The sequence below is a fragment of the Saimiri boliviensis genome, chromosome 11, assembly GCF_048565385.1.
Source record: "Saimiri boliviensis isolate mSaiBol1 chromosome 11, mSaiBol1.pri, whole genome shotgun sequence".
NCBI lineage: Eukaryota > Metazoa > Chordata > Mammalia > Primates > Cebidae > Saimiri > Saimiri boliviensis.
In genome coordinates this window covers 60316847-60341089 of record NC_133459.1, presented here as the reverse complement: position 1 = coordinate 60341089, position 24243 = coordinate 60316847, and the positions used below count along the sequence as shown (strand labels likewise).

Sequence of the window (24243 nt, the reverse complement as noted above, 5' to 3'; positions counted from 1 at the left end):
CCTTACCTGATGAAAACCAGCTTGACCTTTGATGGGGCAGTCTTAATAATGGCAGATGCATTTTGGTGACTTCTTCCATACAGAATCTGATTATTTATCTGTTTGGGAAAAATAAAATGTACTAAATTATACTTATACATGTCTACAAGCATATATGTATATACAAGGAATTAAATGATAAAGACTACTAATTTTTATTTTTTCTTGAGGCAGTCTCACTCTGTCGCCCAGACTGGAGTGCAGTGGTGCAATCTCAGCTCACTGCAATCTCCACCTTCTGAGTTCAAACAGTTCTCATGCCTCAGCTTCCTGATTAGCTGGAATTACCAGCATCCGCCACCATGCCTGGCTAATTTTTTTGTGTATTTAGTAGAGATGAGGTTTCACCATGTTTGCCAGGATGGTCTCGATCTCTTGACCTCGTGATCCACCTGCCTCGGCCTCCCAAAGTGCTGGGATTATAGGCTTGAGCCACCGCGCCCGGCCCTAAGTCTTCTGAATTTTCAGGGGGTATATTAGGACTCTCAAATGCTAAAAATCTTAATATTCTTCATAGGAGAGAGTCAAACAGTTATTCTAAACAGCTATCAAAAATTATTAAATTCAGTTTTGACTATAGTTAATGAAGAACATACAGTCCTTTATCCTTTTGCTAAACTTCAAGAAAGCAGTAGTTAAGCCTGATACAAAAAGTTTACAATAGATACTTCATTTCCTATAGCTTTCCCAGATTCCTTAAAAATGCTGAAAACAAGGCAGGAACAGTGGCTCACGCCTGTAATCCCAGCACTTTGGGAGGTCGAGGTGGCGGATCATGAGGTCAGAAGATTGAGACCATTTTGGCCAACATGGTGAAACCCTGTCTCTACTAAAATGCAAAAAATTAGCCAGCTGTGGTGGCAGGTGCCTAAGGAGTCTGAGGCAGGGGAATCGCTTGAACCCAGGCAGCAGAGGTTGCAGTGAGCTGAGATCGCGCCACTGCACTCCAGCCTGGGCAACAGAGCAAAACTCTGTCTCAAAAAAAAAAAAAAAGGCTGAAAACAGACCAAATTATGGTATTCACCAGAGCTCTCAAGAGCCCATTAAACATGATTTTGTAAACACGTCAAGGTTATGATATAACAGAAATTTTGTTACTCTAGAGAAGATAAATATTATATTGTTGTGTTAAGTCAAATTTTAAACCAACTATGCAGAAAGATTTTACTGAATGCCATCAATGAGCCATCTGCTCATATCTAAGACGTGGTAGAATTTTAAACTTGATTGAATCTACCTAAAGATGACCTAAACAACATTTAAATTTTAAATTTCTTCATTCTAGATTTTCCCACTAATAAACTATTATGATAGCTGGAAACTCTTTGATTCTATTTTGCCTAATTGATAACAGCTCATACAGTTTTGGCTTTTACCTTCCATCTCTTTAAAAAGTAGTTAATGATCTATATTATACTATACCTATTAAAGTGTGGCCTTAACAATTTCTACTATTTTAGAGACAGTATAGTAGACCATAAGGATAGTAAAAGGAATTGTAATTAGCATCTAATTTGTTCTTGCTGTCTCTGGATGTCATATTTTAAGATCCACCTGACGTTCCTTTCAAGACATCTAAAAAAGTTATTTTCTTTGTCAAAATAGTTATCATGAGACAGCACATGTAAGTGAACACTTTAAAATGTGGAATGAAAATACAATATTTTCAGCTGTCTGAAAAGCTGCCCTTCCATCACCTTTCCTAAATGGTAAAGCGGGGATTCATATCCAAGGCTGTTGGAAAGACTAAACTCGAGCTATCTCCTCACTCTGCCTCTTATTTTTTCAGCTTCACCAAGATCATCAGTCTCACCGGGTGCAGTGGCTCACGCCTGTAATCCCAGCACTTTTGGAGGCTAAGGCAGGCAAATCACTCGAGGTCAGGAGTTTGAGACCAGCCTGGCCAACATGGTGAAACCCCATCTCTACTAAAAATACAAAAATTAGCCAGGCTTGGTGGTACCTGTCTATTGTCCCAGCTACTTGGGAGGCTGAGGCAGGAGAATCACTTAAACCTGGGAGGCGGGAGTTGCAGTGAGCTGAGATGGCACCATTGCACTCCAGTGTTGGTGACAGACTGAGACTCTGTCTCCAAAAAACAAAACAAAACAAAACAAAAATTAGCCAGGTATGGTGGCATGCACCTGTACTCCCAACTACTGGGGAGGCTGAGATAGGAGAATAGTTTGAACTTGGAAGCGGTTGCAGTGAGCCAAGATTGCACCACTGCACTCCAGCCTGGGTGACAGAGTGAGACTCTGTCACACACACACACACACACACACACACACACACCACACACAGAAAAATCATCAGTCTCATAGAAAGCACTGATTTCCACATTGCCCGTTCTCTATGCCTCAGTTTCCCCTTCTCTAAAGCTAAGTACCTACTTCACAAAGCTATTGTGAGAGTTAAACAAGACAGTGCCTTTACATTTTATTTAGAGTACTCTTGATACCCAAAGGATTTTTAATTTTTATTGGTTCAAAACTACTCATCTTTTCTATTATGTTTTTATCGTTTTTTCTTTTTTCTTCCTGTTTTTTTTTGAGACAGAGTCTTGCTCTGTCACCCAGGCTGCAGTACAGTGGTGCAATCTCAGCTCACTGCAACCTCTGCCTTCTGGGTTCAAGTGATTCCCCTGCCTCGGCCTCCTGAGTTGGTGGGATTACAGGTGTCTGCCACCAAGCCCAGCTAATTTTTTTTTGTATTTTTAGAAGAGATGAGGTTTCACCACACCCAGCCTACGCGTCTATCCTTAATATCATACATATAAAAATACGTCCACCATTTAGGTTATATATTTTCTCCTAATACTTTCAGGGTTTAACTCTTCTTATGTTTATATCTTTTTACCTATAATAGCTACAACGGAAATGGTTAAAGAAATCACGCAGTGGCCAGGTGCAGAGACTCACTTCTATAATCCCAACACTTTGGGAGGCCGAGGCTGGTGGATCATCTGAGCTCAGGAGTTCAAGACCAGCCTGGGCAACATGGTAAAACTCTGTCTCTACAAACAATATAGAAATTAGCCAAGTGTGGTGGTGTGCACCCATAGTCCCAGGTGCTTGGGAGGCTGAGGCAGGAGGTTTGCTTGAACCTGTAAGGTTGAGGCTGCAGTGAGGTGAGATTGTATCACTGCACTCTAGCCTGCACAACACAGTGAAACCCTGTATCAAAAAAAAAAAAAAAAAAAAACTAAAACAAAAAAAGGAAAGAAAAGACAAGGCAAGATAAGAAATCATGCCATCTTTAAGAGTTTGTGAGAAAGCATACTTGACGACAGAAAATGTACCAACTGGTAAAAACAAGTTTTAAAATAGTATGTCTAGTATGATCATGTTTTTTGCTGATATTTTCTAATCTCTTTAATTTGTAATTAACTGCAAACAAGGAACTTTACATCAGATTTGAAAATTAGATGAGGCCAAGTGTGTTGGTTCATGCCTATAATTCCAGAGCTTTGGGAGGCTGAGATGGGAGGATCACTTGAGGAGTCTGAGACCAGCCTGGGCAATACAGAAAACCTGTCTCTACAAAAAAAAAAAAAATACTTAAAATATTAACAGGGTATGGTGGCATGTACCTCTAATTCTAGTCACTCAGGAAGCTGAGGTGGGAGGATCCCTTCAGTCCAGGAGTTCAAGACTGCAGTGAGCTATGATTGTACTACTGCACTCCAGCCTGATTGACAGAGTGAGAAGAAGGGGCACGGAAATGAGTGTGGTGGCTCATACCTGTCATCACAGCACTTTGGGAGGCCAAGGAGGGTAGATCACCTGAGGTCAGGAGATTGAGACCAGCCTAGCCAACATGATGAAACCTCATCTCTACTAAAAATGCAAAAATTAGCTGGGCATTGTGTCATATGCCTGTAGTCCCAGCTATAGTCCCAGCTACTCGGGAGACCCAGGCATGAGAATCGCTTGAACCCAGGAGGTGGAGGCTGCTATGAGCCAAAATCATGCCACTGCACACCAGCCTGGGCGACAGTGCAAGACTCTCTCAAAAAAGAAGAATGATGTTTGGAATGAGCCTGATTCAATGCCTGGCGTTCTGTTAAGCATTTGTGAATGTCTATGTCATCCCCATGGTGTCCAGCCTCTGCTTCCAGAAGCTTTTTCTTTTTTTTTTTTTTTTTTTTTTTGAGACAGAGTTTCGCTCTTGTTACCCAGGCTGGAGTGCAATGGAGCAATCTCAGCTCACCGCAACCTCCGCCTCCTGGGTTCAGGCAATTCTCCTGCCTCAGCCTCCTGAGTAGCTGGGATTACAGGCACGTGCCACCATGCCCAGCTAATGTTTTGTATTTTTTAGTAGAGACGGGGTTTCACCATGTTGACCAGGATGGTCTCGATCTCTCGACCTCGTGATCCACCTGCCTCGGCCTCCCAAAGTGCTGGGATTACAGGCTTGAGCCACCGCGTCCGGCCCCCAGAAGCTTTTTCTAAACCACCACCTCTCCTCCACTCCTGCCTTTAAATCCTGTGGCACTAGGTTTAAAAAAATTCCTCTTCTTGCGCTTGTACCGCAACACAACATGGTAAAGTCAATCCTTGTTGGGCAGTAAGCCTCAGTGCAGGTGCACAACAGCTACAAGACTGAGCTGAGCGCCTTAGGGCAGGAGTCAGCATCTGCCTCTAGGTGGTTCCCAGCTTTTCATGCATAGCTTGCGCATATTGGCCCTCAACGAGGATGTGCTGAGTTGCAGTCCAGAATGGAAGTGGTACTTAATTCACAGCAAGTAGGCTTTCACCAACCTCCAGCCTTCAAAGTGACTAAGGTTAAAAGAAAATGGTTTCAATCAGCAGAGTGCTAGAGCATGTAAGAAATTTCATGTTTATGGATGTACCTGCTTCTTTCGTGGTGATCCTCCATTTTGGTAGGAAAGAATCTGGCACTATTATTCTGAGAGGGAAAAATGAGATCCCAAACGAAGAAAGCAGTTCATTAATTTTAATTTACGTAAGAGGAAATCTAAAGTTATGCCTTTCATGGTTCCGTTTCTAAATGTGCAGAGCCTCTGGCAGTGGAAAGGCAAAGCAGCTTGCTTGCTGTTGATGCTTTTTCCAGTGCCAATAACGGGTGTTTAAGGTGAAGGCAGCCTCTCCCGGCCAATGTGCTGAGGCCTCTGGAGAAACTCTGCTACGCAGTGGAAAACTGGGAAGAGAACAAGAAACCCAAGAAAGAGTGAACCCTGATTTAACTGGATTAAATCTGAAAGAAAAATGCTGATCTCTAGATAAAAAAATAAATCCAAGACAAAGACTCTTTTATGGCCTTAAAAATAACACATTTGGGGCTGAGCATGGCTCATGCCTGTAATTCCAGCACTTTGGGAGGCCTAAGCGAGTGGATCACCTGAGGTCAGGAGTTCAAGACCAGCCTGGCCAACATGGTAAAACCCTGTCTCTACTAAAAATACAAAAAATTAGCTGGGTGTGGTGGCAGGCACCTATAATCCCAGCTCCTCAGGAGGCTGAGGCGGGAGAATCGCTTGAACCTAGGAGGTAGAGGTTGCAATGAGCCGAGATCATGCCACTGCACTCTAGCCTGGGCAACAAGAGTGAAACTCCATCTCAAAACAAAAATCAAAAACAAAAAAGCCCACATTTGTAGCCATTCAGTTTTAGGAGCCGTCTCTTTTTTTTCTTCCTATTTAATATAAAATGATTTCCCTATTTAAATAAAAGTTATACAGCTTCTGACTACCAAAGCAGTTTTCCTATTTTTTCATTACTAAAGGAAACATACTCCATTGAAAATTCAATAACTAGTTAGAAAGAATGATATTTTTATGCACAATTAGCTTTAGATTGTCATCTATTGTATTACGGAGAAGCTGTTCTCTGCGGGCATTATTCTTTAAACAACCGATGTAGAAAGTCTTCCAAATAACATAGCATAGGCAAAAACAGAAAAGAAGTATTCTTTTTTGGAAGTCTATTAGGTTAATTACAATTAATAAGCCACTTACTGAGTGCTTACTCAGTGTAGAACACTATGCTAAACTCATTATGCACAGTGTCTCATTGAAATCTCAGAAGAACTGGGGTATGATTTACTTTTACTAGATTATGAAACTATAATTTGTGAGCTGGTCACTCTACCATCTTAGGTCTTGGACTTCTGAGATAAAAAAGTATCAACCAGGTCACTACAACACATAGGGAAATGCCCAATAAGTTGACTTTTAGGCTATATTTTGTTTTTTGCTTGCTTTTTTGTTGTTGAGACACGGTCTGTCTGTCGCTTAGGCTGGAGTGAAGCAGCATGCACATGGCTCGCTGCAGCCTCAATCTCCTGAGATCAAGAGATTCTCCTGCCTCTGCCTCCCAACTAGCTGGGACCACAGGCATGTACCACCAAAACCAACTAAGACTTTTAGGCTTTTGAAAGTCTCAAATGCAATATGGAGTCCCATAAAACTGTACTTTTATCTTCATGCAAACAAATCTGCACCTTGAACAATAATATACCCATATGATACTAGGTATATCTCATTTTATTATTGTTTTTTCACAAATGGAAAGTTTGTGGCAACCCTGCATTGAACAAGTCTACTGGCACCATTTTTACAGCAGCATATGCTGACTTCCTTCCTGTCTGTGTCACATTTGGGTGATTCTCTCAATATTTCAAACTTTTACATTATTATCATATCTGTTATGGTGATATGTAATCTGTGACCTTTGATGTCATTATTATAACTGTTTTGGGGCACCATAAACTGTGCCCATATGAAATGGCAAACTTAAATCAATCAATTAACACACAATTGTGTGTTCTGACTACTCCACTAACCAGCTGCTCCCCAGCTCTCTTCCTCTCCTCTGAGGCCTTCCTATTCCAGAACACAACAATATTGAAGTTAGGCCAATTAATACCCTACAATGATCTTCCAGTGTTCAAGTAAAAGGAAGAGTCCCACATCTCTCACGTTAAATCAAAAGCTAGAAATGATGAAACTTAGTGAAAAAGGCATGTCAAAAGCTGAGATAAGCTGAAAGCTAGGCTTCTTGCACCAGTGAGCCAAGTTGTGAATGCAAAGAAAAAGTTCTCGAAGGAAATTAAAAGTACCACGCCGGTGAACACAGGAATGATAAGAAAGCGAAACAGCCTAATTGCTAATATGGAGAAAGTTTGAGTGGTCTGGATGGAGGTTCGAATCAGCCACAGCATTCCCCTAAGCAAAAGCCTAATCCAAAGCAAGGACCTGACTCTCTTCAATTCTATCAAGACTGAAAGAGGTGCTGAAGTTGCAGAAGTTACTTGAAGCTAGCAGAGGTTGGTTCATGAGGTTTAAGGCGAGAAGTCTCAGTCTCATAAAAGTCCAAGGAGAAGCAGCACGTGCTCATGTAGAAACTTCAGCAAGTTATTGAGATCTAGCTAAGCTCATTGACAAAGATGGCTACACTAAACAACAGATTTTCAACAACAGTCTTTCATGTGAAGATGGATGTGTTTGCTTCCCCTTCAGCCATAATTGAAAGTTTCCTGAAGCCTCCCCGGCCATCAGAACTGTGAGTCAATTAAACTTCTTTCCTTTATACATTATCCAGTCTTAGGTAGTTCTTTATAGAAGCATGAGAAGGGACTAATACAGTGGTTCTTTAAAAAAAAAAAAAACTAAAAATAGAACTACCATATGATCCAGCAATTCCACTACTGGATACATATCCAAAAGAAAGGAAATCAATACAGCAAAGAGAGCCCTTCACTCCCGTATTTATGCAGCAGTATTCACAATAGCCAAAACACGGAATCAACCAAAGTGCTCATCAACAGGTGAATGAATAATGAAAATGTATATATACACAGTGGAATAATATTCAGCTATAACAAAGAGTGAAATCCTGTCATTTGCAATAATATGGATGGACCTAGAGGCCATTATGTTAAGTGAAATATACCAAGCACAGAAAGACAAATATCACATGTTCTCACTCATATATGGGAGTTAAAAAAAGTAGCATGAAGATAGAGAGTGGACAGGTGATTACCAGAGGCTGGGGAGGGTTGCAGGGGAGTTGGGAGAGAGGAAGGCAGAAAAAAGAATATACCTGTATTTATTACCATGAAGCTGTGCACTTAAATAAATGTGGCTTCAAAAAAAAAATCAACATTAACAGGAATTTGGGAGAAGCTGATTACAGCTTTCACGGATGACTTCAAGGGCTTCAAGAATTCAGTGAAGGAAATCACCACAGGTATGGTGGAAATGGCCAGAGAACTAGAATCAGAAGTGGAGCCTGAAGATGGTACTGAATTGTTGTGATCTCGATCAAATGTGAACAGATGAGGAGCTGCCTCCTATGGATGGGCAAAGAAAGTGGTTTCTTGACATGAAACTTACTCCTGGTGAAAATGTTTTGAACACTGTTGAAATGACAGCACTGAATCTAGACTATTACATAAACTTCATTGATAAAGCAGTCCTAGGGTTTGAGAGGACTGGCTCCAATTTTGAAAGAAATTCTATTGTGGATAAAATGCTATTAAACAGCACCTGATGTCACTGAGAAATAGTTCGTGAAAGGAGTCCATTGATGTGGCAAGTGTCACTGTTATCTTATTTTAAGTTGTCAGAGCCACCCCAACCTTCAGCAACCACCACCTTGATCAGTCAGCAGCCATCGACATGAAGGCAAGACCCTCCAGCAAAAAGATGACAACTTGCTGAAGGCTTAGATAATCATTAGCATTTTTTAGAAATAAATTATTTTAAAACTAATATATGTACTTTTTAAGATATACTGCTAATGCACACCTTACAGAGCTTAGTGTAAACATAACTTTTACATATACTGGGAAACCAAAAACACATGACTCGCTTTATTCTGATACTCGCTTTATTGTGGTAGTCTGAAATGGAACCCATAATCTCTCTGAAGTATGCCTGTAAACAAATAGCTTCAATATATACAGATTGACTACCCTTTTAGCTTTTTCTGACCCAGCCCCAAGGAAAATAATTAAGATATTTCATTTTGGGTCAATATTTCTCCCCACCTTTTATGACATGAATACTCATTCAGATTATCTTGAAATTGGAAAAATATTATTATTTTCCATTTACTTCCAGTAAACCGAGAAGCAGAGAAACTAAGTGCCTTTCCCAAAGTTTCTTCTTTCAAAGGTGACTGACTGATATACAGAAGCATAATAAATTATTTAGACATATCCTTATCTTTGATTTCATCCCACAATGGTGGGAAGAACTGTCTTTAGTCCTGATTTGATGCTTCCCAATTTACTCAAATAGTCTATTTTTTTTTTTTTTTTTTTTTTTTTGAGACGGAGTTTCGCTCTTGTTACCCAGGCTGGAGTGCAATGGCGCGATCTCGGCTCACCGCAACCTCCGCCTCCTGGGCTCAGGCAATTCTCCTGCCTCAGCCTCCTAAGTAGCTGGGATTATAGGCACACGCCACCACGCCCAGCTAGTTTTTTGTATTTTTAGTAGAGACGGGGTTTCACCATGTTGACCAAGATGGTCTCGATCTCTCGACCTCGTGATCCACCCGCCTCAGCCTCCCAAAGTGCTGGGATTACAGGCTTGAGCCACCGCGCCCGGCCTCAAATAGTCTATTTTTTTACCTTAAAACCTAAGATCCACAATTCTTTCATTCAAGAGTAATCATATATCTTGATTTTTCTGAGACAGCCTAGTTAATTTATGTTGTTCCGATCACTTATTTATTTATTTTTGAGACAGGGTCTTGCTCTATCACCCAGGTGGAGTGCAGTGGTGCAATCATGGCTCACTGCAGCCTTAACTTCCCAGACTCAAACAATCCTCCTACCTTAGCTTCCTAAGTAGCTGGGATCACAGGTGTGTACTACACACCGGGCTCATTTTTTATAAAGATGGGGTCTCACCACGTTGCCCAGGTTGGTCTCGAACTCCTGGACTCAAGCAATGTACTTGCCTTTGCCTCCCAAAGTGCTGGGATTACAGGCATGAGCCACTGTGCCTATTAATAGGACTCCCTTATCAAAGGCAACACAGTTTGGATGATAAATTAGGTTTTTCCCACATTCATCAAGCCATGACTATGGGAAGTGATTTAATGGCATTCTATCTCAATTGCCATATCACTAAGATGAAAAAGCCAGACCAAATGAGGGATGCAGTAGAGATCTGTGGGGATCTTTGCCAGCACAAGACCGCTTCTCTTTGTGAGGGACTGCCCTTCAAATCCTCTCATCACAAATACCATCCTTTATGGTGGGCAGCCAAGTTTCTGTTGCTTGTCATGCCACTCCAGGCCACAGATGAGAAGCATATGACATAGGCTAGGACGACCAAGATTCTCTCTTTAGGGGGGGTTTTAGTTGGAGCTGAGACACAGCTAACTTTTTTTTACATGTTCATTAAGCTTCTGCGAAATGGCCATATTCTGCCACACAGATAGATGAAGGAACTGGAAAAGCCATCATTTCCAGAGGTCCTGGTGCATCCTGACCTTCAGGTTCCAGGCAGGATTCACACCCTTACAACAGATTCTACTTTTTTGGTGAAGCTGTTGCTATGGGCTGAATTTTTATGCCCCTCTGCAAATTCATACGTTGAAGCCTTAATTCCCAATACAGTGGTATTTGGATGTGGGGCCTCCGGGAAGTAACAAGGTCATGAGGACAGAGCCCTCATAGAGGAAACTGATTCCCTTATGATAAGAGACATGATCTCTCCTCTCACCACGTGTGCATATAGCCGGAAGACTCTGCAAACCAGGAAGAGAGCCCTCACCAGGAACCAAATTAATCAGCATCTAGATGCTAGCTTCTCAGCCTCCGGAACTGTGACAAATAGATGTCTATGGTCAGCCCAAGATGAATGGGACAATTATTCAAATTAATTTCTGTTCTTTGCAACCAAAAAGTATTCACTGATACAGTTTCTTAGGCTCCTGCTAATTCTAAATATTAATTTATCAATCTAACTGACATAACTCTTTCAATCTCCTAGACTTATGCTCTTGTCGATGCTCAGTAATTTGCCTTTGGCATCCAAAAAGATATAAAAGAAGAAAAATAAAAAGGGAAAAACCTTTTTGTCCCAAAGAGCTTTCTATGCTCTTGACCACAATTCTGGTTTTCTTATCTGATTCTAGCTTCCTCATCTGATTACTGACAAAGTGGGCCTTCTGAAGTCTTCCAGATAGTTCTAGTAACTTCTGTCTCAGCTTCATGATGCCTAGTCCCAGAAAGACAGTAATATTTTACCTCAGGGGTAAGTGAGTTCATTTTTTCCCAGATTCTGAATTTCTAACTCAATAAAATGTCATTCAGTAGCAAATTATAGTAGCTCTGGATACTGAAGACAACAGCCTCAAATGAGAAACACCTCTATAGTCATGCACCACGTAATAATGTCTCAGTCAAGGATGAACCACATATACAATGGTGGTCCCATATGATTATAATACCATATTTTTACTGTACCTTTTCTATGTTCAGATATACAAATATTTACCATTAGGTTACAGTTGCCTACAGTATTCAGTACAGTAACATGCTGCCTAGGTTTATAGCCTGGGAACAACAGCCTTATAACATACAGCCCAGGTGTGGAAGGGGCCAGACCATCTTGGTTGAATACTTTATGACATTCTACAACAAAATCACTCAATGATGCATTTCTCAGAAATGTATCCCTGCCGTTAAGCCCTGACTGTATTAGCAAAGCTTCCAAGCCATATGAAAATGGATTTTCACTGTGTTTGACTTTTCCCCTTATAGACTGGTTTCAACTACTGTAGTGGGGAAGACACTCTGATATGAGGTAAGTCTTCTTATATTTATGTAGCAGAGATGGGATGCATAATTATAACATTAACCGAGCGGAAGTAGAATTAGAGTTAATCCAGTGAAAACGCTGCCAGAGTAAATGGATGCAAATCCTCCTGTTATACTATACAAACTTTCACTTTAGAGATCTTTAATGAGACTTGTTTCAATAAAATCAATTATTCAAAAATATGATGTGGTAGGTTTTCGACTACTCTTAATTTTCTATAGTTCAACTGATATGAATAGAAATTTATACTGAAGAACAGCTCAATTAAATCTACTTTAAAAATCTTGCCAAATCGGAAGTAAAAGTTAATTAACTTAAGCTAGGAATGGAAATATTAATTATATAAAAATTAAAGTTTAGCTCAAGTAACAGATTTGCCTGAGGTGTGAACATTGTGTCATAATATATTATACCTAAATATCCCACCCATACTTTCATTAAAGCAGAAGGATTACAAAAAGTATAAATTATTATTAAGAACTGAGCTAAAATTCATGTAATTTGACTTGGTAATAATTAAATCTGAGAGTCCTTCTCTGTAATTTACTTTTTTTTTTTTTTTTTAAAGGCAGGGTCTTTCTCTGTTGTCCAGGCTGGAGTGCAGTGGCACAGTCATAGCTCACTGTAGCCTTGAAGCCTCTAACTCTCAGGTTCAATGAATCCTCCTACCTCAGCCTCCCAAGTACCTAGGACTACAGGTATGTGCCACCACACCTGGCTAATTTGTTGGCAGAAACAGGGTCTTGCTATCTTGCTCAGGCTGGTCCTGAACTCCTGGGATCAGGCAATCCTCTCACCTCAGCCTCCCAAAGTGCTGGGATTACAGGCATGAGCTACTGCGCCTGGCCCAACTTTTTTTCTTTAATAAATTAACTCTTTTATTGAATGTAACACATAGACAAAAAAAAAAAAAGGAGTAAATCATAAGTACTTATAACAATGAATATTTTTTTTTTTTTTTTTTTTTTTTTTTTTTGAGACAGAGTTTCCCTCTTGTTACCCAGGCTGGAGTGCAATGGCGCGATCTCGGCTCACCGCAACCTCCGCCTCCTGGGTTCAGGCAATTCTCCTGCCTCAGCCTCCTGAGTAGCTGGGATTACAGGCACGCGCCACCATGCCCAGCTAATTTTTTGTATTTTTAGTAGAGACGGGGTTTCACTATGTTGACCAGGACGGTCTCGATCTCTCAACCTCGTGATCCACCCGCCTCGGCCTCCCAAAGTGCTGGGATTACAGGCTTGAGCCACCGCGCCCGGCCTAACAATGAATATTTTTATAGGTTAACTTTTAATCTAATAATTCCACTTCTAAGAATTTATCCTAGGCCGGGCGCGGTGGCTCAAGCCTGTAATCCCAGCACTTTGGGAGGCCGAGGCGGGTGGATCACGAGGTCAAGAGATCGAGACCATCCTGGTCAACATAGTGAAACCCCGTCTCTACTAAAAATACAAAAAATTAGCTGGGCATGGTGGCACGTGCCTGTAATCCCAGCTACTCAGGAGGCTGAGGCAGGAGAATTGCCTGAACCCAGGGGGCGGAGGTTGCGGTGAGCCGAGATCGCGCCATTGCACTCCAGCCTGGGTAACAGGAGGGAAACTCCGTCTCAAAAAAAAAAAAAAAAAAAAAAAAAAAAAAAAAAGAATTTATCCTAGGCTGAGCATGGTGGCTCACGCCTGTAATCCCAGCACATTGGGAAGCCAAGGTGGGTGGATCACTTGAGATCAGGAGCTCAAGACCAGCCTGTCCAACAGGCTGGTTCCCTGACTACTCAGGAAGCTGAGGCACGAGAATAGCTTGAACCCAGGAGGTGGAGGTGGCAGTAGGGATCACGCCACTGCACTTCAGCCTGGGTGACAGAGTGAAATTGTCTCAAAAAAAAAAAAAAAATCCTAAAATATTTAAAAATTCAGTCATCCCTCTAATGGCACGATATAGATGAAGATGCATTGTCATAAAAAGAAAACACTGCAGAGTGAAGAAAATAACAAATTTAATGCAGCCTATTTATTTACCACATTATTTTCATTTATGTGAAAATTTCTGTGTAGGTTTAAAGAAAGTTCTGTGAGTATCTTTACTAAATGTCAACAGTGATCATATCTCTGGTCAGATGCAAGGTGATTTTCAGTTTGCTTTTCTACATTGACATTTTATAACTATAATAGTACCATTTAATAAATGCCTACAACATTGAGGGCACATACACATACATGTGCACACATGACTAATACATCACTTGTCTCACTCAAACCAGTAAAGAACTGCAGGGCTACCTTATTATACAGATGAAGAAATTGAGGCATAGTGAGTTTAAAGAATTTGACCAACATAACACATCTAGAACCAGAATTTATAGCCAAAATCTCTTTCAGTTTAAAAGCTTATTAATTAAAAAACATTCCCTGGCCGGGCACGGTGGCTCACACCTGTAATCCCAACACTTTGGGAGGCTGAAGAGGGTGGATCACGAGGTCAAGAGATTGAGACCATCCTGGTCAACATGGTGAAACCCCGTCTCTACTACAGAAAATTAGGTGGGCATGGTGGCGCGTGCCTGTAATCCCAGCTACTCAGGAGGCTGAGGCAGGAGAATTGCCTGAACCCAGGAGGCGGAGGTTGCGGTGAGCCGAGATCGCGCCATTGCACTTCAGCCTGGGTAACAAGAGCGAAACTCTGTCTCAAAAACAAAAAAAACAAAAAAACATTCCCTAAGGATATTTACCTGGGGTGAAAAAAAAGCCATAGGATAAGTAATTCATTTTTAATCCTGTGAAATCAGAATTCCAATTTATAGGGCTCACAAACCACTTGGAAACCCCCAAACCAAGAAATATTCCAATGAAAGTGTAATAGATATGTTGACTATTCATCCATTTATTCACTTACTCAATAATGATTGTGTAAGTGATGAGGATACAGGAATTTTCATTACATTGTCATCCTAACTGCATGTATTAAACACTAAGTGTGTTCTAGGTACCCGATTCTCTGACAGCTACTTTGTAGAAATGACTTTATTTCATCAGACAGAGTTGCCCCCAAGGACCTGGCACTTTGTAAGTGACATGGTTTTGGAAACGAATCATTGTACTGCCATATGATGTGAGTAGGCATAAAACAAGGAGCAACTGTCTCTTCTTAGAGGTGGATAGGTTGCTCTTTAGAAGGAGTAAACAGATGTTTAGACAGAAGCTGAGCAGGCAGGGGAAGTGAGTGGCAAGAGGACTTCACTACTGAGGAAGTGCATATGAAAGACACACAGGTATGAAACTCAAGGTCTCTTTGTAGAAACCGCAGGTACTTTTTCAGTGTAGCTTTCAGGGGTGGGAAGGAAAGAAGCAGACTCACAGAGATAATAGAGGTAGTTTCTTCTTTCCAAAAATCCTGGGCACTGGACCCCATGAAGATGCTCACTTTCCCAACTGCTGCTCCCATTTTGCCTCCTAAGTAGCTGGGATTGCAGGCGTGTACTACTCCACCTGGATAATATTTTTTTTTTTGTATTTTCAGTAGAGACGGGGTTTCACCATGTTGGTCAGGCTGATCTCGAACTCCTGACCTCAAATGATCCACCAGTCTCAGCCTCCCAAAGGGCTTGGATTACAGGCATGAGTCACTGCGCCCGGCCCTCTTTTTCTTTCTTTTAAACACTAATCTTGTTAGTGAATCAGTCCTGTAGGTGCAGGATTACAGCACATACATTTGATACCTTTTTAAAACTCATACAGAGTCCAGCACTGCCACATTGCTCAGCATGACAGAAAAGGTTGGTGGTCTTGTACTTTTGTAATGACGACATTGAGACTCCCAAACTCAATTGTTACCCAGGCTGGAGTGCAATGGCACAATCTCGGCTCACCACAACCTCTGCCTCCTGGGTTCAGGCAATTCTCCTGCCTCAGCCTCCTGAGTAGCTGGGATTACAGGCATGCGCCACCATCCCCAGCTATTTTTTTGTATTTTTTTTTTTAGTAGAGACGGGGTTTCACCGTGTTGACCAGAATGGTCTCCATCTCTTGAACTCGTGATCCACCTGCCTCAGCCTCTCGAAGTGCTGGGATTACAGGTGTGAGCCACCACACCTGGCCACTCGGTAACTTATAAAGGGGTTCTAGGTAAGGAGGTGGCAGAGCCAGAATCCAAACTCAAGCCTCCTCATCTCAAAGCCTCTAAGTAGGTATGGGGTCTCTGGAATGGGTAACAAGAAAACTGAACTTGGTGCCACGGGACTCCTGCTACTTCTGGAATACTCATCCTAATCACCTGTATCCCCAGCTTTCCTGCACCACTAAAAACAACAACATCAAAACCCAGCACCCAATTCTCATTCAATTATTTTTGTACAGTGTAAAGAGAGAAAAATCTAATTCAAGTGTCAACTTTAAAAACTCTGGGCCAGGTGCTGTGGCTCATGCCTGTAATTCCAGCACTTTGGGAGGCCAAGGCAGGCAGATCATCTGAGGTCAGGAGTTCGAGGCCAACATAGTGAAATCCCGTCTCTACTAAAAATATAAAAATTAGCCAGGCATGGTGGCAGGCGCCTGTAATCCCAGCTACTCGGGAGGCTGAGGCAGGAGAATCACTTGAACCTGGGAGGCAGAGGATGCAGTGAGCCAAGATCACACCACTATACTCTAGCCTAGGCAACAGAGCAAAACTCTGCCTAAAAAAAACCCAAAACCAACAACAATGATAACAGAACACAACTCTGCCTCACCACAGCACAGTACTACTCTCTTCCTCAAAAACTTTCTCTAATCACAAAAATTTCACCTATCAGGTTGCCTAAGATCTTATAATATCCAGTGCTTGCTAGCTTCTGGGGTAGAAAGAGTGGAATAGCCTCTCTTGTATACTGTTTTTTTAATTTTGTTTTGTTTTGTTTGAGACAGAGTCTCACTTCGTCACCCAGGTTGGAGGGCAGTGGTGTGATCTCAGCTCATTGCAACCTCCACCTCCCTGGTTAAACCAATTCTTATCTGTCAGCCTTCCATGTAGCTGAGATTACAGCTGCATACCACCATTTCTGGCTAATTTTTATATTTTTAGTAGAGATGGAGTTTCACCATGTTGGCCAGGCTGGTCTTAAACTCCTGACCTCAGATGATCTGCCTGCCTCAACCTCCCAAAGTGCTGGGATTACAGGTGTGAGCCACTGCACCTGGCCTCTCTTACATACTATTAATGGGGCAGAAATTAAAGCAAATAAAGCAAAATACAAATAAAGCAAAATACAAAATAAATTATGTGTTGAGACTAATATAAGAAAACTTCTCTCAATTTTAAGAGCATATTTTTCCAGGTTGCATTTCAGTGTAGTCACTACAATAGCCACGAGTAGGATGGGAAGGAAGTAGGGGAGGCGCCGGACAGAGGAGGAAATGGAGGCCGAGAGAACGATCCCAACAGGTTATGAAAGATACAGGGAAAACCTGCAGAAAGAAGAGCGTCGAGAGAGGTACTGCTGAAAATTACCCCTTCCAAATGGTACATTTCTTCCCCAGCACACATTCTTGTCCCTATTTTTTTTTTTTTTTTCTGATTTCTTCAGTAATCTGCTTCTTCCGTCATTGTTTTTACTTTCTACTTTCATGGCACTTTTCATAATTTTAAGATAATTTGGCTCACTGGAGAGAACACATGTAAAGCTTTTGTGAGAGCAGTAATGAGGACTGCAGTAATAAAAATTAAATGATTTTCATTCCTGTAAGACAAGAGTATGGATTTTTGGCCTAAATATTTCAGTGGCATAAAGAAGTGTGACTAAATAATTCAAAACTCTTCCCCTAACAAGCCAGAATCAGAAACAAAAATGGCAGAAATAGAACTCAAAGACTTCATAGCAGGAATGAGGCCAACTGATATGAACTAGATTTTATACAGCAGTTTCTGCAGCTGAAAATAAAACTCTATGAAGGAACCGAAGGGTAAAGGTCTTTAATTACGAAGTTCAGACGAGCACTTATATGCAAGAACAAGCTCAAAAAATGATTTTTCTCCTTTGGTTCTTAAGTGATGAATATAATTTCACCAACTACATTCTACTTCTAATGAATTCAAAGTGGCATTAAATTTTTAGAAGATGGCCGGGCGCGGTGGCTCAAGCCTGTAATCCCAGCACTTTGGGAGGCCGAGGCGGGTGGATCACAAGGTCAAGAGATCGAGACCATCTTGGTCAACATGGTGAAACCCCGTCTCTACTAAAAATACAAAAAAAATAGCTGGGCATGGTGGCACGTGCCTGTAATCCCAGCTACTCAGGAGGCTGAGGCAGGAGAATTGCCTGAACCCAGGAGGCGGAGGTTGCGGTGAGCCGAGATCGCGCCATTGCACTCCAGCCTGGGTAACAAGAGCGAAACTCCGTCTCAAAAAAAAAAAAAAAAAAAAAAAAATTTTTAGAAGATAGGCTGGCCACTGTGCCCAGCTTATCTTCTAAAAGGTGGGAAGGTCGAGGTAGGAAGACTGCTTGAGCCCAGGAGTTGGAGATCAGTCTGGGCAATACAGAGAGACTGTGACTCTACAAAAAATAAAATAAAAATTAGCTGGGCTGAGCATGCTGGCACACATGTGTAATCCTAACACTTTGGGAGGCCAAGGCAGGCAGATCACTTAAAATCAGGAGTTCGAGACCAGCCTGGCCAACATGGTGAAACCTCACCTCTACTAAAAATGCAAAAAGAGTTAGCTGGGCCTGGTAGCACATCCCCATAATCTCAGTTAATCGAGAGGCTGAGGCAAGAGAATAGCTTGAACTCGGGAAGTGGAGGTTGCAGTGAGCAGAGACTGCACTACTGCACTCCAGCCTGGGTGACAGAGTGAGATTCTGTCTCTCTCTATATATAATTAGCCACACACACACACACATATAAAAGCTGGGCACAGTGACATGCACCTGTAGTCCTAGCTACTGAGGAGGCTGAGGAGGGAGGATCACTTGAGCCCAGGATTTTGAAGTTACAGTGAGCTATGATTGTTTCATTGCACCCCCAGCCTCGGTGACACAGTGAGACCCTGTCCTTTTTTTTTTTTTTAAACAACAACAACAACTAAGAAGAATAGCATTGAATTGTATTATGAGAAACCATCTCAGGTGTTTTAAACTAGTAGTGGATAAATTGCATTAGTCTGTGTTTACTAAAAGGATTAATACAAAACAGTAAGGAATTCACTTACAGGTATTGATCGACTTACGACCTATGTAACTTATGACCATTCGACTTTACGACCACAATTGCTAGCCACGACTGTTCCACGTCTGGCAGTGCAAACGTTGCCCAGCTGGGCATACGACAGTGCAGATCAGCTTCTGGCAGCACTACCACCTCCGTGTGCACCATTTCAGCTGTACATGTAGCCTACTCAACTTACGACCAAATCGTGTTACCACCAATGTGCGGTCCCTACCATGGTCATAAGTCGAGCACTAGCTGTATTACATTCTAGAATCACTATTAATCCAGAAATCAAATAACTTAAAAACATAACCTTTAAAGTCAGAAAAGCCAGCATCTGCATATTGATCCTGCCCCTTCATGTCAGTTTCCTTACCTATAAAATGGTAATTCAAGCACCTACTTCATAGGGTTATGGTAAAAGTTAAGAGAGAGAATGCATGTAAAGATTGAGCACTGCAGGCAAATAGTTAAGTATTCAATGTTAGCTCAATTCCCAATTCAGCACCCCAACCTCACACCCAATTTCTTATAATGAGCTAGTCTTTCGAACTGAAACTGAGTATAACACAATTGATTACTTGGGGAACATGATTAGTAACACACAGATATTGGTTACAATGCTGTAATAACCAGCACTTAGTACGTGAGGCTGACCACTCAGCCAACACCGCATTCTTCTGGTGACTTTGAGAGCTGTGAACTGGGCTGCAGATCATCTTACCAGTAACAAAATGGAGTGACTCTGGTTCTGCATATGGGAAGGTCACGTTCAGGACTTGCTTACAATATGTATTTGTGTCAGGTTTGATCACCCATTTTTTAATAGCTTTGAGATATAATATTGACATACAGCAAATCACATACTAAAATGTAATATTTGATATATTAGACACTAGTGAATCCACAGCTACAATCCAACACCTCATCAATTTATTTTTACACTTTGAGCTATTAAGAACCTATCTCTGGCCGGGCACAGTGGCTCACTCATGTAATCTCAGCACTTTGGGAGGCCAAGGTGGGCGGATCACTTGAGGTCAGTTTGAGGCTAGCCGGGCCAATATGGTGAAACCCTGTCTCCGATAAAAATACAAAAATTAGCCAGGCATGGTGCTATGCACCTGTAATCCCAGCTAATCGGGAGGCTGAGGCACAAGAATAACTTGAACTTGGGAGGTGGAGGTTGCAGTGAGCGTAGATCATGCCACTGCACTCCATCCTGGGAGACAGAACAAGACTCTATCTCATCTCAAAAAAAAGAAAGAAAGAAAGAAAGAAAGAAACAAACAAACAAAGAAAAGAAAGAAAAGAAAATAACCTGTCTCTATTAATAAAGCTACAGGAAAAGTTACTGTCTGGCAATTTTTAATTATTTGTTCTTCTTATTTTCTTGTTCCTCAAACTACTGTTGCTATAATGGGACATTTTATTACATGAGGTCTTGGAGGGCATATTTACTGCATTAAAAAACAACTTCATAAAACTGCATCCAGGTATGGTAATCTAAAAGCGCCAACCTAGATGACAGAAGCTTCTGACTATAAATTATAAGTAATCTTATCCATATATACACAAAAATTAGTGACTTATTAACCACTGTACTGTACTTCCAAACACATCTAAGTTTTCCAAAAGATTTCAAAATAATTCACTGGCAGCAAGCAGAGAGTCAGGGACAGATAAACTGCTGAGAGAGTGGTGATGGGAAGCGCTCCTGGCAGGAGTTCTGCATGAAGCAGCTGCATGTATACCTGGGCCAGCCATTTAACTTTTATGGTTTCAGTTTTTTCTTTTATAAAACAAGTACTACTGGACACTGAGATCTGAGGTTACCTGTAGCTCTATGTCTTTATCCCAGGAAAATATGGGACCCACCCATGCTTTTGATTTTTAATGGTTCTTAAATATTATTTTGTACACAGGCAAAATGACAGGATTTCACTTGGGCTGTCCTTCAGGTAGAAACAAAGGGAATGTACAGGATACTTTCCCAATCTCAGAGGGCTTGGGAGCCAGGCGATACACAGCTCAATACACTAGCCCTATCAATTGTGCATTTCTGGTGCCACCCACTCTGTTCCTTCTGGCTGCTTCTGGAACCTGACAAATCACTCTAATTCTCTGCACAGCACTATCAACTCTTTTTTTCACCACATTTGCATCGTAGGAAAGATTATAAGTGAATCCTATATTCATATGACAGCCTCATGCCCAGGCCTGTGCATTTTCCAGGGCTAATTGCTTTGGGAAAGCCAATACTCTAGCATCAGTCTCATTCCAGTCTATGTGGTAATTATGTTAATGCCTTTTAACATTAATCCAGTAACCCTCTTACTAGCATGGAAGTAAAGGGTAAAGAAGCTGAGATTTCATCACATTGTCTTTTAGGGATTTAATGTAAAATTTCTTTTGTATGTGAACCAAGCCATCGATGGAGAGAATTTGCTGACTGCTCTTCCACTGTAACACTGCAGTTCTGCAGCAACAAAACTGCTAGCAAATGTCACACCAAGAATCTATCATGGACAGGGCTCTCAAAGAGAAGCTGAGTTTCTGGCTTCAAAGAAGCCACAGTGTATGCTCGACCACTCTTTTTGCCATTTTCTATAAATTAGCCTCATGTAAGGCTCTAAAGGAATTAAGATCAAGTATAAATAAAAGGACGCTGTGAGCAAAGCCATACGATGGTGACAAAACAATAGTGATAAATAATATGCACAAATAACAAAGTTATAAAAATAATCATGACACTGAGCATTGCACTTCAATTGAGGAGACAGATCATAAAACAAACAGTGTTGGGGAGGGCGGTGAGCAACCACTCATAATTTGCTCTAACTCAGAAACCCAAAAGGTATCATCTAAAAGGTCACTTGCAAATGATTTCTATATAATGCAGTATACGTCTACAGTCTACTACACTGCAGTATCCAAAGAACAGCTATTATAACACCGGCTTTTGCTTTCTTGGTACTCATCATTAAATCAATTTCCTATACTCAGCTTAAAAGAACATTGGATTGCTTCAAAAGTTGAACAAATCAGGGAAGAAAAAGCACATTGGATTCGATATTACACTACATATAAATTCTTCACATATCATAGAGTAATAATTGAACATTTTTCTGAGCTATAAAAAGAAATCAGGGAAATATTTCCCACATGAATTTAGCTCTCTATTATCCCTGACCTAAAGCCCAAAAAATCCAAAGAGAAGGTGGGTTATAAATGCTTAAGAATCCTGTATATGGGCTGGGCACGGTGGTTCAAGCCTGTAATCCCAACACTTTGGGAGGCCAGGTGGATCACCTGAGGTTAGGAGTTCGAGACCAGCCTGACCAATATGGTGAAACCCCATCTCTACTAAATACAAAAAAATTAGCAAGCTGTGGTGTTGTGCACCTGTAAGCCCAGCTATGTGGGAGGTTGAGGCAGGAGAATCACTTGAATCCAGGAGGTGGAGGTTGCAGTGAGCCAAGATGGCGCCACTGCACTTCAGTCTGGGCAACAAGAGTGAAACTCTATCTTGGAAAAAAAAAGAATCCTGTATATGCATTTTTCCATTCTCCTACCTCTTCAGGATGTTGCATGGAGCTATCAAGGAATAAAAAGATGATTTCCTTATAGGACATACTTTCAGAAACAAAGGCATTAATATAAAAAAACTAAAAAGAACTGAGCTATACAAATCTGAAAAAAAAGAATAAAATCAAAATAATCTGAAATATAATAAGGCATTGTTATGTACCGTATACTGTTATTAATTCCCACACTATCCTCTGAGGTTGATACTGTACAATCACTAGATTGGAAGCTCACTGAAGGTAAGTGTTATGTATTTTGTTCATCCATGGAGAATCTACACTTTGTTCAGACAGTCCCTGCTATATGACAGATGCACAGTAAGATATTTGCTGAATGAATTAATAATCTCCATTTCAAAAAGGAGGTAGCTGAAGCTTAGAGAAGGTAAACAATTAGCCAAAGATACATGATGTCAGAATCTATATTCCAACATATTTGTGTTCATTTTCTTTTTCTTTTTCTTTTTTTTTTTTTTTGAGGCGAAGTTTTGCTCTTGTCGCTCAGGCTGGAGTGTAGTGGCATGATCTGGGCTCACCAAAACCTCTGCCTCCTGGGTTCAAATTATTCTCCTGCCTCAGCCTCCCAAATAGCCAGAATTACAGGTATGCACCACCACACCCGGCTAATTTTATATTTTTAGTAGAGATGGGGTTTCTCCATGTTGGTCAGGCTGGTCTCAAATTCCCGACCTCAGGTGATCTGCCTGCCTCGGCCTCCCAAAGTGCTGGGAGTACAAGTGGGAGCCACCTCGCCCAGCCTCATTTTTTTTTTTTAACTAGAGAATCTTTGTGGGGTAGTGGGGAGTTAAGTTATTGGTATGGTTAATCTTCTTGCTCCTTCCATCTCTGAATGAAGATGAAGTTACTGAATTGCAATGAAAGGGCCAAATTCAGAAAGTCAAAGGAAAGAATAGGAGTCCAATAAAGCAAAATGTTCTTATTTTTCATCCAGCATAGTTCTTCCAGACTGTAGCTTAGCAAACAGGTATCTGAAGTTTCAAAGGGGGGTGATAGTCTGTTTTAATTAACAGTTAACTATTCACCATGCTGTGCTATTGTGATATAATCAGAAATATATTAGTTGTTCTCTGCTTGCAGTTTCTGGCACAGAGCTCCTAAAACCCTTGTAATTTCCTGCACAACAGGGGTGCTAGATACATCTTTGGGTTTAATATTTGATCTCTGATCTGGGTTCCTGACACAGAGCTCCTAATTCCTTGGAATTCCTTGGACGATGAGAGTGTCTTTTGTTCTAATGAGACAACATCTGGTGAGTTCTTGAATGGGAGATAATTGCCCGAAGGACCAAACTATGGCTAAAAGCTTGGATGTTCAGTTCCAACCCCGAGAAGAATGAATGAGGTAATAATTGCTCATGCCCACATGATGAAGCCTTCATTAAAAACCCCTGAACGGGCCGGGCGCGGTGGCTCAAGCCTGTAATCCCAGCACTTTGGGAGGCCGAGGCGGGTGGATCACAAGGTCGAGAGATCGAGACCATCCTGGTCAACATGGTGAAACCCCGTCTCTATTAAAAATACAAAAAATTAGCTGGGCATGGTGGTGCGTGCCTGTAATCCCAGCTACTCCGGAGGCTGAGGCAGGAGAATTGCCTGAACCCAGGAGGCGGAGGTTGCGGTGA

The 24243-nt window shown here is 41.3% G+C and overlaps 1 protein-coding gene across 9 annotated transcripts in view; it reads right to left on the bottom strand.

The window, feature by feature from the left end:
• Positions 1–24243, bottom strand: part of PATJ (PATJ crumbs cell polarity complex component) — a 430121-nt gene that overhangs the window by 151657 nt on the left and 254221 nt on the right. For all 9 annotated transcript variants that reach the window (XM_074380917.1, XM_074380918.1, XM_074380919.1 and 6 more), the window contains exon 29: positions 7–98. In XM_074380917.1, the coding sequence (XP_074237018.1) occupies positions 7–98 (92 nt within the window). The remainder of the gene's footprint in view (positions 1–6; positions 99–24243) is intronic.